Source organism: Dermacentor andersoni, chromosome 5 (genome assembly GCF_023375885.2).
Source record: "Dermacentor andersoni chromosome 5, qqDerAnde1_hic_scaffold, whole genome shotgun sequence".
NCBI lineage: Eukaryota > Metazoa > Arthropoda > Arachnida > Ixodida > Ixodidae > Dermacentor > Dermacentor andersoni.
In genome coordinates this window covers 85734244-85753616 of record NC_092818.1, presented here as the reverse complement: position 1 = coordinate 85753616, position 19373 = coordinate 85734244, and the positions used below count along the sequence as shown (strand labels likewise).

The 19373-nt window shown below is 42.5% G+C and overlaps 1 protein-coding gene and 1 long non-coding RNA gene across 3 annotated transcripts in view; one reads left to right on the top strand and one right to left on the bottom strand.

Annotated features, from left to right (window-relative positions):
- Positions 1 to 17: 17 nt before the first annotated feature.
- Positions 18 to 1054, bottom strand: LOC129385026 (uncharacterized). Its single transcript, XR_011894762.1, has 2 exons — positions 968 to 1054; positions 18 to 657 (listed from the first exon to the last, which is right to left on the bottom strand). It is a non-coding gene; the product is annotated as an uncharacterized lncRNA (long non-coding RNA).
- The window catches only part of LOC126530832 (uncharacterized), a 99543-nt gene continuing 81185 nt past the window's right edge, over positions 1016 to 19373 (top strand). Inside the window, exons 1-7 of one of the 2 annotated variants that reach the window (XM_050178125.3) lie at positions 1016 to 1104; positions 10611 to 10757; positions 13531 to 13692; positions 14808 to 14963; positions 15561 to 15761; positions 16199 to 16413; positions 17413 to 17866. In XM_050178125.3, the coding sequence (XP_050034082.1) occupies positions 10629 to 10757; positions 13531 to 13692; positions 14808 to 14963; positions 15561 to 15761; positions 16199 to 16413; positions 17413 to 17866 (1317 nt within the window). In that variant the 5' untranslated portion in view covers positions 1016 to 1104; positions 10611 to 10628. Of the gene's footprint in view, positions 1105 to 10610; positions 10758 to 13530; positions 13693 to 14807; positions 14964 to 15560; positions 15762 to 16198; positions 16414 to 17412; positions 17891 to 19373 lie in introns of both variants that reach the window. The other variant, XM_050178123.3, reaches the window with a different exon arrangement.

Sequence of the window (19373 nt, the reverse complement as noted above, 5' to 3'; positions counted from 1 at the left end):
AAAAGATGAAATAGAAATACTTTAACAATGGCTTTTTAATAACTGCAAAGAGACATGGTGAGCATCTGAAGAGTAATCTGCATACCAGCTGAAAAAATACAGCGTGTCCCAGAAGTCTTTCCCTGATTACAAACATGCGGAAGGCAGCAACTATGACACATAGATGCATATCTTTTATATTGAAGTCCGGGTAACATAATCACGTTATTATGTACACACACATAATAAATTTTGACGTGTGGTCCTTTTGTTGCCCGAAGGATATCCAGGCGATATTTCAACTCCACCCATGTGTTGGTCAACATAGGATGCGGTGCACTAATGTCTTCGGAATCTGCAACTCGCATGAAGCTCTGCGGACTGACTTCTTGGGACTTTTCACGAAGACGTCTCTCACTGTCTGAATTACCTGCGCACTAGGTCCAGGCCTGCCTGTTCTAGGGAGATGACAGATGCTTTCTGTTGCCTTAGACTTCGCATACCACATCTTGATGCTTTTAATGTCTGGTAGGTGTCTATGGTATGCTGTCTGGAATTATCTTTGGACTTTCTTGGTCACTGTGTATTGTGATACCAGAGGACACATTGGGCTTTCTTCTGGTTTGAGTTCATTTTTGCAAATGGTGTCCGATTCCGCTGTTGTTACGTCACTGGGCCCTGTAACAAAGTAACAGTGAGTATGCACGTACACACAAAAACTTGAATATGTCACGTGCAGTTCAAGGTAAAAGGTATGTGTCTATGGGTCATATTTTCTGCCTCCTCCATGGTCGAAATCAGGGAAAGACTTCTGGGACTTCACAACGTAAGTTTTAAGTGACGCTTGTACCCAATTTATCAGCACCTTGTGAGGGTTTAAGGAATTAAAAAAAAAAAGAAGAAAGATCGCTGATCATAAAGTTAGTCATCGCCGGCCCTCGGCGCATTTTCCGCGGCGGCGCGGAGAAAACGAAACTGACACACCCACCTGCTTCACAGTTCTCGCGAGATCGCGCGAGACTTGGAAGTTCGCAACGCGAGGAGGGCGAACTCCATTGTAAATTGTGATGCTTTGCACCGTTTGCATATAGGAAAAGGCCAAATACCCAATCGAAAACTCCGCCGGTAAGACTTTCTCTCGCTATTTTAGTCAGCTCTGTCGCCCGTTCGCGGAGAAATCTGTCCGGTGCCTCGGTGCCGGTTGGACCGTTCCATTTTGTAGTGTTGCTCCACCCTGCGTTACCTTCCGTCCCTTTGGTACGGTCCTTTATGTTTCCCTGCTTATTTCCTGCGGACCGCGCGTCGCTTACCCATTCCGTTGTAGGGGTGGCCACGTCGTTTTGGCGCTGCAGTGGGAGCAGTGCGGTAGCAGTAGCTGCGCGTTTTCATCGAGCGTCGACGACGTGATAGGAAAAGGCATTGCGACGCTGTATCTTGCACAATAATGTCCGACGCCATTGCCCGCGTTGGTGACGGGTTTCGTCCGTGTGCGGCCGGTCTGTGTGTGTGTGTGCGTGTGTGTGCTGCTTCGATGTTGAAGGAAGTGGCGGAATTGTGACTTATGCTCTCCTTCACGTTCTGAAAACCCCGTACTTTTCGCTTGAAAAAAAATTGATGTGCTTTTCCCGAAGATCCGTAGGAGGCTGCTTTAGCTTGGAGGATTGCCTGTTGTGCATGCCCGATTGAGGCGTCGAGTTGACGTTCTGACACATTGCGGAGCTCGTTTTTGTTGATGACTGCGCACTGCACTTTCGTAACGGTAAAATAACCTCCTTGATGACTTGCAGATCCACAATCTGAGTGTAGTGAGCGCGTGAGTACGATGCGTTAGTATCGAGGTCGCCCGTTGGTAAATGAATGACTAATATTTCTAGGCTACTACACCGCTGGTACCTGCACTTAAATATTGTACAAGTTAAAAATCGATATGCAACATGTGATGTCGCTCGCGTTCAAACGCCTTGCCGAACGACGTAATCGCGAAATCCAGCTAGGCGATGTGCCCGAAGAAACGTACAGAGAAGCAACACTATTGAAACGGGCAATATAATGCTGCAGCATAACGCAGCCGTGGTGTGTTATGAAACTGCCAACTTTAGTAATGAATTTTTTCCAAGGACGCAAGTGCTTGTATTACTAATACCTTCGATGAGGAAACTGCACATACACAAAAATATCTGAAGTCTGGAGATTTTTTAGTTTAATGTGAAATTGATACAGCATTATGCACCTTACAGCTAGTAGTAATGAACTGCACACTAGAACTACTTTAACAACGAAGCTACGTGTTTACACTCATGCTACGAGTACGAGAAACTCAATTAGTCTAGATAGCTTGATGCAGCACTCCCAAATCACTTTCAACTAGTTTGTATCATTAATATGCGCTGCTTGGAAAGCAATGAATTTGCTGCCATGATATAAGGTGCATGGAAGTTAGTGCATGTCCATGGAAGCTTACTTTCGTTATATAAATGTATGTATTTGTCTGCAGAATTAAAAACCTTATTGTCGCTGGTTTCTCTGATAACAAGTGCAGGAACAAAAGCATTGCACAATACTGCTGGCAATTTGAGTACTTTGCTCAAGACAGACATGTCTTTTACTGTTTAGTCTTTGATTTTGGGAAGTCCACAATAAACGATATCATTCATTTTTTTTTCTGAATTAGACAATTGTGTTCTTATTGCGAGGCTCAAAAATATTTTTTGAACATTTTATATTACAGTTTTGGAGCGGTCTTTCTCCGCTATTCATTTTTTGTTAGATGTATAAGAGAGTGGAATGATCTTCCGCCTATGATTGTATCCAATGTGTTGAATGATGCTTTTTACCCCGCTTTGTGTAATTAGTTGCTTTATTGTTGTCAAATATGATGCTTATTTTTATGTACCCCCCTGCTGTAATGCCTGCAAAGGCGAAGCAGGTATCAAATAAATAAAAAAATAAATAAATAAATGAGAACGAAGCCATACATTTACATACACCTGATAATGTTTGTTTGTTGTAGACATATTGTGATGTCTTGCTTGGTAAAAAGTTGTGAAATAAGATGTAGTTTGGGCAGCATGAGATGAAACTATTTAAAAAGGGCCAATTTTTAATCTAACTTTTTTGTGGATTTACATGCCAGATCCATGATATTGCTACAGAACAGTTATGACACACGTAGCTGGAGGCTCCAAGTTAATTTTCCCAAAGAAATAATTCACTTAACTGGAAGTTCACAAACATGAATGTTCACTAGAATATGGAACTGTGTAGGGCACAGTAGACAAGAGTCAAAAGTGTCGACACTACAGTTACATTGGTGCCTATCTTGTTTTGTATAAAAAAAATCTAATTCTCATTTGCACTGCTGCTCTTAAAGCGCAAGAAGTAACAAAGCTGTCCAGAGAGTCTGTGTTTTTTTGCACTTCGTCTGACACAGCTTGTTGCTGAGACACAAAGTCTCGCAGCTTTCCAAGGCTTCCTACAGCCTTGGCTAGCGTTATGGGATTTGAATCTGCCTCTACCATTACATCTTTCTTGTTGGACTCTTCTTCTTTGGGACGAACACCAGATACAATTTCCAGATCTTGGTAGTTCAGCACAGCTAGCTAAGAAGCTCACTGTCCCACTGCACACAGTCTTCAAACGAAGTGTTGTCAACATCCAGCTGGCGACAGACCTCTGTCCGCGTCCCGGGGTCAATCACCTCATTGCGCTGTTCCTCTTGCTCACTTTCACCACACTGGGGAGAAAGGCAGGATTTATGCCAGCAGTTTCTAATTATAGCCGATGGTACTGTTACGCCGCTGGAGGGGCGATTTGGGGGCGGTGAGCACTGCAAAGTGCAAAACTTCGTTGAACTGATTTCAGAAATGACCCTGGGTCCACTGACCAAGTTTGTTCAAAGGAAATATTCACTATTCAAAAATTTGTTTAATCGTTTTAACTGCCGCGAGGGATTTTCTAAAAGGTTGTTTTTCTGAAATATTTATTAAATCAACATTCGTACAACTGAGCGTTTACTTCATCACTTTCAGTGCACACTTATTGGCTGGTTGAGCATCGCAACATGTGAAAGTGATACTGTCGCCTAAAATGATTGTCTATGAATACGATCCCAATAGTAGCTAACACTCCAGTTATGGTTAACATAGCACTTTATTTCTTCCAAATGCAGGAACGTTTCCGCTGCTCTGTGGAAAGACGTTTCTCACTGCTGATATGCTTCATATTGGCTTTTGAAAAATTTGTGTTTCTGCTGTTGTATGGAAGGACATCTTGCTCTTCTCGTGTGTTTGTATGTTTAGCCCTACCTATAACAGACAAACCAGCTTTAAAAAATTTAGTGAACTCTTGATTGATTTCTACAAGTATTGCCTCCATCGATTCAGTCTAGCAATATGTGGTTAATGTAACTCGTAAATCACTTAGTTCTCCATTTGTCCAGTCAAATTAAAGGTGGCAAGATTTAGTTTTACGTAGTTGTGGCAGCGCTTTGGTTGCTTCTTGACACCGCAGGTAGGTTAAACAAAATTGAGAGAAAGGAAGAACAAGAAATTGCAAAAAGAAATTAAATGTGGTGTGCCAAAGGAGGTTTGAAATCATTCTGTCTTGGCAGCCCCCACAGTTTCTTACCAGCAGAGGTGAAGCCAGCACTTGCCCACACTTCACCTCTGAAATAGAGCTGTGCCAGCTAGAGTCTGTTCACAGCTTAAGTGCTTTTGCTTTGTTAATGTAAATGCCAGGCTACTCGGAACATGAAAGCCTATTGTTTCTGACAAATGTATTGCCTTTGGCTGAGTACTAGGTTGGTATAGTGTAGCGATTCCTTTCGCTTGATTCTGTGCCGTATCATCTACTGCTCGTGACCAGTTGATCCAGATGGTAACGTAGGCTCAGGCCACTGATGAACAAAGAAAAGGAAAAGAATAGCAATGGAATCGTTATATTATACTGGCCTTAATATGATCTCCCATAAAATTTGCTAAGATGGTCAAGCTTCATTGTGAAACCAGTAACACAAAAATACAAATGAAGCAGAATCTGCACAACAAAATTAGCCAATTGGAAAAAACTTGTAAGGAGTGAGAAGAAAGTGCTTCCTTTTCTCCACTATACTAGCTACGTTTTTTTGTGGCCTTCGTAAAATGGCGCTGGTCTGGCTATAGTTTTGGGACATCATTTCAACTCCAGAAGTTTTTTTTTTAATGATCTGCTTGGGTGTGTCGTAATGGCATCATGTTCCCCATGACCTCAGATTTCACTCCACCCTAAGTGTTGGCTTCTTCTAAAAAGCCCCTCACCAGGTTTAGGCATTGCAAACAGACAAGCACAGGAACACACATAGATAATGCGGTGGCAATCGTGTAACGCGATGGCAGTCATGTTTGCAAAGCGTCAAATGGCTGCACGGTACACAAACAGTTGAAATCTCAAACAAAAGCTTGTGTCAAAGTCGCTTCCTTCCCCAGAGTGCCTTGAGTGGCTTTCCCGGTAGACTGTACTGACATGAGCACGCAAGCCAAATATTCCCCTGCGTGCAGCAGAGAGCCTACTAGGCATCGCACCTAGCGTGTTGCTCAGTTGCAAGAAAAGGTGTTTTTCAGAGTCCTGGTGAATGTTTAGCGTGAACATATGAAGGACAAGTGCATGACATAAAATTGTCGCTGCTTTTGCCTTTTTTTATTTTCGGAAATGCACGACATATATGCCATGAATTGGATGCCCAAAAATAAACAAAGAAAGAGATTGAACAATCACATGTAAGTCGCCACTTAACTGGAATTCTTTTTTTTCTTCTTTTTTTTTCCCCTAAACTCAAACGCTTATAAATTGCTTCTCTTTTCTGTCAGCATCAGGGACACCATGCTCACGCATGCGTCATTAAGTTTAGACGTATGCGTCACTCACACATGCGTCACTCTGCTGTGCTTGTTTGTGTTGCATACTTTTGTCTGTCTGTCCTGTTAAATGTTCGCCATGGTCCAGAAAAAAAACTAGCCCACCATTTAGCCATAACAAAGTTTCAGGGCTCAACATCATTTTTGTGCACAAAATACTTAAATATATAAATTGCTAAATGTAATTAAAAATGGTAAATATTTATTTATGCCTTTATTCTTGCTTACTGAAGAGGCGTTATGTTCAGCTGAGCAGCCACTGATGTGTTAGGCCCCTCTCCATAATTTCTGGGAGACTTGCTGACACTTGCTCTGCCATTTGAGGTAATCACAGCTGGATGACTGCATATAGACGCCTCTGATTCATATGTGTCTTTCACAAACTGTTTCTAAAGTTGCCCATTGCATATTCAGTTGAATGTTTGTTTCAGGAACTGGGGAAAATACGGAATATCTGTGGCACCTACAAGCCATTTCCCTCTTTGGTGTGCCCTTTAACCTACTACTGCTATAGCATGAGGAACCAAACTACAACATCAGTTTTAATGCACGGAACTAAAAAAAATTCTTGATGTGCTTTTCTTGTGATGAGTGGAAAGAAAACAGCACTGATTGAGAGGAAAACAGCAGAGAATCCTTCACATTTAAAAGAAAACAAATGTCTTGATATTGTGCAGGATCTCTTAAGACCTCCATGTGCTGATTGGTGGACTTGTACTGCATTGGACCTTGTTGCAAGCTTGCTAAGTTGTTGTTTATCTAATTTATGGACACAAGTTTTCAAAAAAGAAAATGCTCATAGTTTTGAGAGAATTTCTATTCTGTTATTGTTGTTATTATTTACTCACTTTAAAAGCATATATACAATGAACAGAGATTGAAATAAGGGATGAAGCAAGCTGGTAACTACCGCTCAGAAGGGCCATAACACCTTACTTAGTAGAAAGGAGGGCTTAGAAACAGAAATTGAGGAAAGGAAAGAAAGAACAAGCTGACAGATCTTGACTGAAATGAAGCAGCAGCAATTAACAGAGTACAACAGTAGGAACAGAAAAAAAATCCATGCAGTGCACTAATTACAAAAAAGAAAAGAAAAAAAAAAGTCTAATCAACTTGCAAATAAAAAATGCACTACCAACATGAATCCAAGTCAATTTGTTGTAGGAAACTAAGTAGGATGCAGTGAGCCTGGTCATGCTGAGACACACAAGAACTGGGGTGCAGGCATACACGGAGAGCAGAAGTATGCAGTGTGCAAGGAAACCAGGACACTCCAATGTCTGGTGCTAGAGTGTCTCGCAGGAACCACAAGAAGCACACAACAAACTGCTTGCATGTCGTTGGTGTAAACGTTTGCACATCAGGATGCAGTCAACCCCTATCTTGAGTAGTAATGCATTAGTGTGATGTTGTAGACCTTGACCACTGGTAGAAAATGATCCATTTGCAACACGTTAGTCGGGGTCCTGCCAGGGGATGTGGCAGCAAATCAGCATACAAGTGTGATCGAGCTTGCATGGGAATTTAGGGTAGTCTCAGTCTTTGTGAGCACAAGTGAAAGCCAGTCAATCAGTCTCTTCATTTCTGGCAATACACATGTGCAAAGGTCCACTGGCCAATAAACCTTTCGAGAGCCATTGATACCGATTGGCAGACGATGGAAACCACACAAGATGTAATTTTGCTGGCACACTCTGTGATGCTATGCAGAAATGAACAATCAGCATCACACAGCATGTTGTATATAAAAGCATAATATTATTGCACTCTGCAAGTTCTAACTAATCGTGCCTAAAGCTGGAGGATAACAAAAGAAACTTGAAAGAAGATTAATCACTGCATGGGTCGGGGTAGGTGCAATGTCAAGTGACAGGAATATATAGCAGCCCGGATTAAAGAGCAATTGCAGGTATCCAATGTTCTAGTTGAGAGCACGCGTAATGCATAGAGCTGCTTACCTGTGATATATAATTTGTTTACTTTATTTGTTTCAATGCTGTCAATGTTTTAGCCATTCGGCAGGAGTGGGCTATAGCACAAAAATGAAAACAACAAATATGCAACTAATGTAAAAAAATAACATACCCAAGAAAAACAAAAATACTTCTCTGTATGAAACATTGTCCTCTGTGTAATAGATACTACAAATACAGGATAGAGTCAATAACTCCATGTCTTATGTCATTGAGAGCATGCATGAACGAAGACTGTAGAGGGCTTTCAACAACATTGGTGGGCAAGTTATTTCAATTAGTTGCAGCTAGAGGAGAAAGAAAAAGTTTATTTTATTAATTTTTTTTCTATTCACTATACCTTACAGGCCCATTGAAGATCATTGAATGAGGGAGAGGAAGGGGGGAAGAATTTATACAGAGCAGAAAAAAATTGACATCAGATGCAAAGTCAACGAAAGTATGTACGTAGTTTAGAAACATGGTTATATGATGTATTGAGACATTATTGTACAATATTAAGGGTATGGCATACCAGATTATTGCAAAATTTTTGTGGTTTGATATGGATGCTGCGAGGTCCTGAACATTGTTATAATGTGCAATAGCACAAGGCTATGCAGATCAGTGAAATGCTTGCATTTGTCTGTATTTGCTTGAAACTGAGCGTATTGGGAAGGCGTTGTGACATGCACTCCGGTAGGTGAAGCAGCAGAGGGTGTGACCTATTTATGTATACATCCAGTGATAAAGACACAAAAGAGCCATAGCCCGGAGTGAAGTGTCTTGCTTTATTCAGTGAATACTGGAAATATGGTCGTACTTGATGTGGTGACTGTGTGGATTAAGCATTCTAGCTGCAGATGAACAGTGGTTAGGTAGAGCAATTTTCTTATATTAGAAGGTGTGTTATGCAAGTTTCCACATTGTGTGAAACTTGGAGGCTTTGGAAAATATGGCTTCCACAAGGGCATAGCCCAGGAAAGATCAGGTATTAGATGGATGTCAAGGTATCTGTATGATAGAATGTTAGAAACTGGTATTACTAAATGCGAAGCATTTCTTGGTGAACATTTGCCACTCTGACAATATCTGTCTGTCTATCTAGCCACCTACATCTTAGTGCTCTCTTGATCATCTCATTAACTTTGTATCTACCAAAATTGGCATAGTATGAAAAGAGTGTATGAAAAACATAAGTGATAGGTTGTGACATGAATGTCATAAAATGCGTGTCATGTAGGTTATGAAACATCTGCCTACGTCTTGGTATGTACTGAAATTCGTATAATATGACAAGAGTGTATGACGAACGTAAATGATAGATCATGACATGAATGCCATGACATATGTCATGGCATTTCAATATCATTTATTAAGCACAAGTAATTTCCTCTATGTTGTCCTCGGTGTCGTATTTGTTGGCTTCTTATGATATGACTAATAAAAATCGGGCCTTCTGTTAAGCCCCTTTCTTCTCATTTATGGCATGTGTCATGTAGGTCATGAAACAGCCGCCTACACTTTGGCACTCTCATGACCATTTTGTTAACTTGGTATGTACCAAAATTGGTATGATATAGCAAGAGTATATGATGAACATAAATGGTAGGCCATGACATGAATATTATGACATGTGTGTCATGCTGGTCATGAAATAGCCACCTACATCCTGGTGCTCCCATGGTTGTTTAGTTAACTTGGTATGATCCCCGCACACTGCTTCGCATAACATTGATTCCCACAGGTCGTAAGATCTGCCAGCCTTTTTAACTTAATGGGAAAATTCACATTTATTGTTTTTTGCAGCAAGAGGAATTACCTGGCTTTTCGAGGGCTTAAAAGACATCTGTCAAGTTTTTCAGTAACAGTAGGCTAGTTCAAGGTCAGTTTGGAGAGTAGAATAATTAGGAAAACATTTAATAGTGCTGTAAGTAATGCAGTCATCAGTGAACAGTCTAAAGATATGTTAGTGGGTAAATTGTTTATGTAGCTAAAGAGAATAGTGGGACAGGGAGACTGCCTTGGGGCACACTGGACAAGACATCGCAAATGTTACTGTAAGTGTTGCATGAGCTGGAAATTCTGTGACTTTCTCAATATAGGGAGGTCATGTTGTGCATAGGCTAGCAGCAATAATATAAGTAAATTTATTTACTGCCATTTTGTCAAAGTAAATGAAAAATATTGAGTCTGTCTTTGCATATTCATCTCTCTAGCAATTTGCTACGTTTAAGAAAGATGAGGGCGATGTCAACCCATTATAGCTGTTATATATGAACCTGATTTCCTTTGTACATATTGAAGTTGAGGTGTTTTTGAAGTTGAGGTGTTTTTTTTTTGTAAGGATCCCATACAACAGCAGCATTTACCAGTAGAGGCCTAATAAATGTTTTAGAAAAGCAAGAAGTTTTAGTTCACATGTTGACTTACTTGAGTGCCTAGGTGCCCCAAGTCTAGTGCCTTGTTTTCTGTATAGTTAATGCAGACATTTCATATAAAGTGAGAGGATAGCAACGCCTAGGTGTACAGTCGAACCCGGATGTATTGAACCCATATATAACGAATTATTGTATACATCGAACAGTTGTAAAATCCCCTTGAAACTTTTTGTATAAAATTTTTATTTTATATATCGAATTACCTATATATCGAATTTTTTGTGATCCCCTTCAGATTCGATATATCTGTTTTTGACTCTAGTAACAGAATGGGTTCCAGAGGCTGGGAGAGGCCTTGTCCTACGTTGTGTTTAAAGTGACTGAAGATGGTGGTGATCTTGTTGCAGGAGGTACTGTAGCGAGAGATGGGCGAGGCGTCCCTGGGTGCCAAGGCGCCCGACCTGGTCTCGGACAGTGCTGCATCCAGTTCAAGGGGACCTCCTCCTGCAGAGGTGGTCTGGCCACCCCATGCTTATGCCGATGTTAACATGGCCGTGAGTTTTTTATATTTTTTCCCAGAAAAAATGCAAGGCTGTGGTCATTTTTTCTTTACAGCCATAGCTGTTGTGAGCTCACTCACCTATATTTTTTTAATGTCCGTCGGTGTCTGTTGCAAGGATCCGTAAGTGCTTTGCAAGAAGTTTATAAACAAAAAGAACTTGCACTGCCCAGAGTGGATTCAAACTCCAATTCCGAAGAATGGCAGTCAGAAGTTTCGCTTTTCAACCACTCTACTAAAGCAACAGCAGAGAATACTCTGCCTAGAGATAGCAGTCAAGCTGGGAGATTCTATGACTGGATGATGCCATGCACTGCAGCTTACTTATGAAACAGCACTGAAGTGGAAGAACCTAAATGAACCCAGCACTAAATTGTAAATAGGATAGGGCAGAGGAGAAAAAGATAAAACGTGTCTCTTCACTTAGCCATCAGGGAACACCATTCCCACCACAATAATTTAGGTTTCCTTTTTCACCACATGACAGTGCTCCTTGCACAACTGTGAATCTTTATATACCAATCGACAGTACACGAAACTGTGTATGACTTATTGAGCATAATATTGCACTTCTACCAATGCTGCAGCAGAAGACAATTTCTTACAACACTGTGAGCCAATTCTCCACACAGAGCCTTCTCCTGTCGATGAACAAATAATTAGCTTTAAAAGGAAGAAAAGTTGCAGTTTCGCACATATAATGAAGCAGTGACGCAACAGCTTGTGCAGTATAATACACAGTAAGCCTTGCACTGTTTCACTTGGTAATGGTTTCTATAAGTATGTCACGTGTGTGAGCAATCTGCTTTTGAGAAGAAGGAAATTTCCTTCAATGTCAACTCTAGTGCATGTTGTCTTCACTTGTAGGGATGGTCAATCAACAGTGTCACTGATGTAATATTGCTGGTTGTTCCACTAACCATTGCCACTTTCTTCCTTGCCAAACTTCTCTTTCTTGCTTTCGATTTTCTTCTTTCTTCCTAAACCTTTTGTGGTGGCTCGGTGCCTTTAGCATTCAGCTGCCAAGATCAACTTGGGCATGTTGGTACGCGGTGAAGGAGTAACCCAATGACTGCAGTGACAACCAGTGGATATCCTTTAGACATTCCTTGTCAGGATATGGACATCCCTGGGATGTGCTGAATTTGACCAGCAGACGTCCCTTTTATGGTCATTTGGCTGCGATTTCTGCGTCTTGCAGACATTCCTTGCATGTGCATGAGGGACATCATGGAAACATGCTGGGTACATTGCGTGGACGTGTCAGGGCCTTTTGCATAGTTCATACAATGATACGTGTTACATTCTGCAGATGCTGTGGTACGGGTGCAACAAGCAGAAGCCCACACAGTTTTAAATTTCTCCAGAAAATATGCAAAGTACGATGTATGTATGTATGTATGTATGTATGCATGCATGCATGCTTTATTTCCACAAAAACTAAATACAGCTTTGCGTGGGTAAAGTGGGGGAAAAAGCTGCTCGTAGCAGCTTTTTGCTCATATGACTGCCTGTGATGCAGGTTCTTTTTTTTAATTGTTGCAGATGATTCCCTGAGGCAGAGCCTCTAAGAACTCAATTGAGGACAACTCCATTTGTTGCAAAACATACACAAAGCTTTTAATACAATTAATGTAAATATAAACACATAAAATAAACACTCAATGAAAATTCATAACAAGAAACAAAATACTGTCAGAGCTATAACAGCACCAAAAGCACTCGACACTCGCAACAGTTCGACATGGAGGGGTGAAGACGAGGCGACAAGAGAAGTGGCGCTGGTCTCACCACTGTGTCAATGTACTTGAGCGATGAGGGAGTGACCAGAGCGTGGCAGCTCCAGCTTCGACATGGAACGCAGGCAGCTTGGCAGCATGGATAGATGGAAGCGGCATTCTGGCCAGGCAGCTGGGTGCAAACTTGGGCCCATAGCGCAACTGTTTGCACTCTGCCTGCGGGCGCAGAAGTTTGCCGGCCTTGGGTAGCAGTCCATGCTCAGGCAAAGTAGCAATGCCAGGAAATGGGTTGGCAGGAGGCCCTGGTTGGGTGTAGCCTTGGAGGCTTGGGTGTGGAACCCCACAGCCCGTCTTCAACTCCCGGTCCGGTGGCCGCTCTTCACCTATGCGTCACTTCCTGGAACTCTCCCTCTCTTCTTTTAGCGTGGCTTGCTTTTCTGCCCTTCTGGCCAATTTGTCTTTGCCTGAATGGCCCCTGGGAACTCTGTGGACTTTCCCGATTGGGTCACTTTCCTTTTGTTTTATCTTTTTGCGCCACGCATTCTCGTGCTTGATGCTCCTCGACGTCGTCGTCTTCCATTCAGCAGAGATTCGCCTCCGCATGTGCACTTTTTGTAATTTTCTTCTTTTCTTCTCCTACCACTGCACTGTATCCTACACTTCACACATCACACTGCCTCAGCTTCTAATTTGAACATATTGGAAAGCATGGTTCCGTCACGAGGAAAGTGAAATGTGAAACTTCTGGGAAGGTAATTATTTGTGTGGTGACCGATGCATGTCCAGATATGATATCCCTGGAATATCTTTGGTAGAATATCCAATGTTGGTTGTCTTGCGGATGTCCGAGTTGTCTCCAAAATGGGGCAGGGATATTGGGGCATGACTTAGATGTCCCACGGATAAAGTGTTTTCACTGGAAAGTTACCCAATAAGTCCTTATTGAAACATCTGATTTAACGTAAGCCTTCTGTGATGGCTGTAAGATATTGTTTTATGTTGCTCAGATTGCTCTCATTTGGTGTGCAGGTTGACTATGCGAACGGAGTTCCTGTGTCTTTACACCAGCCACAGCATCATTATGAGCGACAGGAATTTGTAGCCGCCGACAGGGAGTCAGCACTGGTTGTTTACCATGAAGAGCCCTACAGTCAGCAGCAGCCTTCAAGTGGCATGGAAACCTTCATACAGGTAACTCTTCTCAGCTCCCGAAATTCTGGAACAAAATTTCCATGTGCTAAATGTCGCTCTTTGAACTTCGTACGGACCTGTTTGTAAACTTTGCTCGTGTGACCACTTTGCTGCAGGTGCATAGCCATTTCGGTGAGCGTGTTCACGAGTGTCATGTGCCCCAAATACTTTGTTTTGCTGGTTGAAATTATTGCTAGGAAAATGTAAAATTTGGACGTTTTCTTTTTAATGTATACTCAGCTAACCTGTGTAGGAATGGTTTTGTGGTTGCCTACTTGCCAAATTTTGCAAGTGTTATAATTGCACCAATAACTTACAATTTTTCATTTCTTTTTGGCCAATTTAAGGCAAAATTGATATTTAAAAGCTCTAGTATAACCATTGGCTAATTTTCCCCCATCAGACCTACCCACAGTGCTCTGCCAAACACTCTGCAGAACCAAAATGGCTACAGAAATTATGGCAACAAAATACAGTGAAAGTAAAAGGCAAGGACGTACAAAGTCTTTTACTTGAACTTTTTTAGAATTTGACAGTTTGTCCAAACTAACCTATTGGGAAACTTTGGCTATTATTGCATGAATATTTAAAGGGACACTAAAACAAAACAATAGATCAGTTTTGACTGGTAAATGATTCTTTGAAAATTCTATTTTCTTTTAGAAGAGAAAATGAACATGAAAGTGCAAGTCTTTTTTTTTTTTAAATTTCGTGCTGATAATTCAACATCGGTGCTTCAGTGTGACATCACAAATTAAAAAAATATATATATATTTTTTCATATTTGGGTTGCATTGGCCCAGTAACAGCTCTCAAAAATTGCCACGATGAATGTTTCCTTTCTTTAGAACACAATGTAGTGCATTCTTTAAAATTTATGACACCATGGCGAGCTGGTACGGAAACTTCAAGGCGGCATTGCTACCCGTCATTCCGTTTTGTACCTTTTCTGGCTTGCCAATTGTCTTCCCACTGTAAGAGTGACCACTGTGTAAAGTATGCAAGTGATAGGCATATAAGACACTCATTGGGTGAAGTGTGGTTTATGAAATGGAGCTGCATCTTTTTTTTTTTTTTCATGTATGCTTTGTGTTTTTTTGCACACTCCATGCTAGGTTCCATTTGGAGGTCTGCATCGGCTTGCAGTGGCAACATTCAGAGAGTCGCCCATTCCTGTGTCAGACGCGCAGCAACAGGCTCAGCACTACGAACAAGAGATTGAGCAGAGGGCAGCGGATGAAATGGTGGCCATGTCTCAAGTCTTGGACCTGGTAAATGCTTGCTTCACAATTTCATGCCCCCTTGAAGGTGAATATGAAGACATCGCAGGCCTTGATAGGATTTGTCTTAACCGTTTACCCTCCGTTGATGAGCTGTTCTCGTCCGCAGCGTCATCTGTGCAACATTGCAGAAAAGATGGGATAACTGCTGACTCACAATCATAGGCTTAGCTAGCTGTAAAGCCACCAAACTCCGAATGCTCTTGGGCATAACCTCCGAGATTAGGGAGTGCCTGCAGCATGCTGAAAAGCTCAGAGGTGACGTGCTGGGGAACTTATGTGATATCTGCTAACCACCAAGGGCATATGTTGTCTTAGATGCTGCTAGTAAGAAAATTGGACACTTGCCAGCTTTGAAGCTTTGCAAAAATTGTTTCAATACCAGTAAGCACCACTGATTTGTCACCAACTTGGCCAAAGTGCAGTTTTGTTGCAGTTGGCCTAAGGAATTTGTGGCTTTTTAGCCGTTGCTTTCGTTAACCTTGCCCATGTGACACTGGGCCAGTTGCCATGACGCATTCCTGAGGGGAGCTGCAAATTGGTAGGAACCATTTCATTGTTCACATTGCTACACCTTTGTTCTTGCAGCACCGATCAGTGGCCCCAAGCACCTCTCGTGATACGGTGGTGGACATCCCTGCATCGCTGCACTCGCACCATGCCCACCACCTGACGCGGCCTTCGTCATCTTCCTCATCTCCGCCTCCCCCCCAGAGCCCCGCCCTCCTAGTACTGCCAGGCTCAGCTGAAGAGTCCGTGGGAGCCCTAAGGCTGGAATCTCAGCTGACAGTGAGTGGTTGATACTTTAGGCTTTGAAGCTTAAATGTAAGTGTGTGAATTTGCATGATACAGTTAACATACCTTGATTTTTTCTTCAAGGCTGCATTGGTCAGATGTGAGAGTTTCAGCAGGGTGGAATACGATTTTATTAAGCTTCATTTGGAGGAGCTGTTTAGGTCAATGAACACTTGCACAATTGCTGCCAATAGCAAAATTCACTTGAATGGACTTCTACTTACGTAAAAAGTTTCTTAAGGTTCGTTTAAGTTAATTCAAGCAGAGTTGTACTGCATATAGAAGGCAATAAGCTCAACTGTGTCTATCAGGAGACGAGGAAGAAAAAAAATTAATAGAAATTTTCATTTGATGTCGGTGGTTGCACTGATGATTGGGGAGCTCTTGATCCTTGGGCATTGCCACTAAGGTCACATGCACCTGCTTTGTAGGTTGGCCCCGAAAGTGCAGCCACCTTAGGCCTGCCCATGCTGTTGGACAAGGCCAGCCTTGCATTGTGCTCAAGCAGTGCCTCCTCCTCTGCGCTTTCTTCCCTCGGGCCTTCAACTTCATCAGGCAGCCGAGGTGCCATAGGTCTGGCCACCCACCTCTCGCAGCGGTACCTCCTTGAGCAGGCACAGTACCTGGTGGCCGACTTGGCGTCCAAGTTAGTCTGCATTGATAATGCTATCAAGCATTTACTTGCTCTGCAAGCATGCTTTATTTCTTTCTCTACATCTTCTTTTCATTCTTTCTCTTTCTTTGTTTATTGTTCGTTTCTCCTTCCTTCATTTTTAAAAAATTCTTTCTTTCGCCTTCAGCCTTTCTTTTTTTTTCCTTCCTTCTTGATTTCTTTCTTTCTGCTGTTGCAGCTGTACATAGCTCATCCAACCTCAAAGCCCGCTATCATTTGTTCACTGTCTCTATTGCTGGCCCCTGCAAATACCAATAGATGAGAGGGGCTCTTCCTGTCCCTGTATCCTCTACAGCAAGCAGCAGATAGGAACATACATAGACTCGGGGCTCTATGTATGTGACTGTATGTCAGCCCTACAGCAGACATTGTTTTGTCTGCCAAAGAGATAACAGCTCACATACAGAAAAGATTGGCGTGAATACTTAGCTAAGGTGTCTTTGGCTGACTATATGTATGTCATGCCTCTGCTAGGCGTGCACATCGTGCTGCCATCACGACAGCAGGTGGTTGAGCTTGTCATGCTACCACCAAATCTGTGTGGTAAGCAGCAGCAAGTGCCTCTGGAGCTCAGTTACAGATAAGCCATACTGTGCCTGCACGGTCATTGTCTTAATGCATGGATGCACATCTAGCAGGCACATGCATAAAACTGCCTTCTATCTTTCTTTTTTCTTGTAAAGGTTCAAATAATAATGCACACTGATATGCTAACAAGAAATCTTGTTACATGCTTTATTTTAGTTTGTTTCCCAGCAACGGGCATCAAGGTGTGCGAGTTCTGCATAGACTTGCAGACTAAGGTCCTTCAGTGCACTACACTTTAATGCATGCTTAGAAAGCCTGGAAAAGAGACCTTGGAAAACTGTAATGCAGCTTTAATGCAGCCTTAGAGAGGTTACCTAGGCTCACCTTGGCTTGGGCGGTCTTCTAAACCCACAAGAATAAATGAATGACCTTTGTTTCTTCCAGGGAGCTTCTTCCGTCGATCCTTCAAAGCCCTTGTTCCTCTGGGCCCTCCACATCGACGGTAGTACCCTCCGCTGGCTCTTCCTCGTCTTCGTCATCAGTTCACGGTCTAAACTTCTCACTGGCTGCTGCGAAGGCCCTCTTGGCCACCCAGCAGCAGTCGCAGCAGCATAAGTTTGGTGCCGGAAGCAGTGCTCTGCAACATGCTGGCCCCTCTTCGGTTGCGAGCGGCTCAGTGGCTGCCATGGATGCGAGCCCCGAGCACTTGGAGGCCGAGCCCTTGGACACCGGCGACGAGGAAGGGGTGCTCGATTCGTCCTCTTCCGCTGGGCCCGGCGCACTGCTTGAGGTGCATCCGGCTGGGGCGGTGCCACTCTACGGGAACGTCTTTGTTACGGAGAGAGGGGAGGTGGCTCTTGTCAGCAGCACGGGGCAGGACTCTGAGGACCTTCTGGAGGTCAGTGGACTGGCCCGAATCTGTGTATGTGGAGGCTATATAAACATTGCAAGGGGGCAACGAAGCGGAAAAAGCGTGGTGCCACTTTTAAGAGCAGTTCCTCCGTGCAGCTTTTGCAGCAACTTGTTTTTCTGGGTCATTGTTATGACTTGTCACTAAATTGCTTTGTTGCCATGAAAACTAGTAATGCTACGACAGGGGCTAGTTGACGAGACATCATGGCTAGACGTGCTGCTTGAAGGTGCAACAAGAGGCAGGTTAGGACAAGAAAGCTGTGCGTCTAAAGCCATGGAAACCTTTGCATAGCTTGAAAACAGGCAAAAAAACAGCTTCCGCGATTAACAGTTAACAGTGGCCCAGAGATTCTGTTTCGTTAGCCCTTTGCCTACTCTTTTCATTCAAATTGGTGTTTCTACAGTGCATTTATGAGGTGTAGCTGAGATTCAGCATTTTTAGTGTAATATGAAGAACAAAAAAAAAAAGGTGCACCGAATATTTTTGCTGAAGTTCAGTTTTAAAGGACACTAAAGATAAAAACGATTATTTCTGTATCAGTAAATTACCTTCTACAATATCAGAAACACCACTCTTACTATGATAAGATGCTTGGTAAGCCAGAAAATGTGCAATAACAAAAGACCGGTGGTGACACCTCCTTAAAGTCCCTGCACCAGCTTGCTGTGACCTCGTATATTCTACTGGGATGACATCACAACATTTTCTAGGGCGCAGTTAATTCTTTAGCGGTAAAGGCAGACTACATTGTGTTCTAAAGGAGACATAAATTGAACATGGCAAGTTTCAGGAACTTTTGCTGAGCCAATGCGTCCTAATTATGAAAAGATACCTTGAAATCTGTGACGTCACAGTGGCGTCCCGGCGTTGAGGATTTGCTGTGAAATTCCAGAACTGAAACTTTGACCTTCATGTTCTTTTCTAATAATCCACCTATTATTTCAAAATTAATGACAACAGAGTTTTCAAAGAATGCTTTATCCGTATAAACTGATTCAGTGTTTTGCTTTACTGTCCCTTTAACCAAAACCAGAACCACCGAGTCAAAACAAATTTATCGTCAACCCTAGACCGCAATTGCCACACAACTGAGAGACTACACATGCTCAATGCAAGGAGCCTTGTGAGACCAAGGTCACGCTTCAGCCTGCCACCCAAGGAATCTTTACTTTGTTTTCATTTTGCCTGTCACTGCAATAAATACAAGAGGCACAGTGGGCAGGAAAACACAGGCCGAAGTCATTGCAGTCTTTGTGCTGCAGCCACTGCAGCAGATGAACTCGGCAAGTTTAGTGATTGTAATGCAAGGTTGTGCCTACATCTTGATTTCTTCTTTTCTGTATACAGTAGTCGATGGATCTCAGTATTTTTGTTATGTTACAAATGAAGTCTTGTTCTATTTGTGCTCAAATATCCAATGCAATCTCTTAATTCTTGCATAGTCATATTGCTGTATGACATTGTGCCCTTCCTATAAACTGTTTCTCGAAAA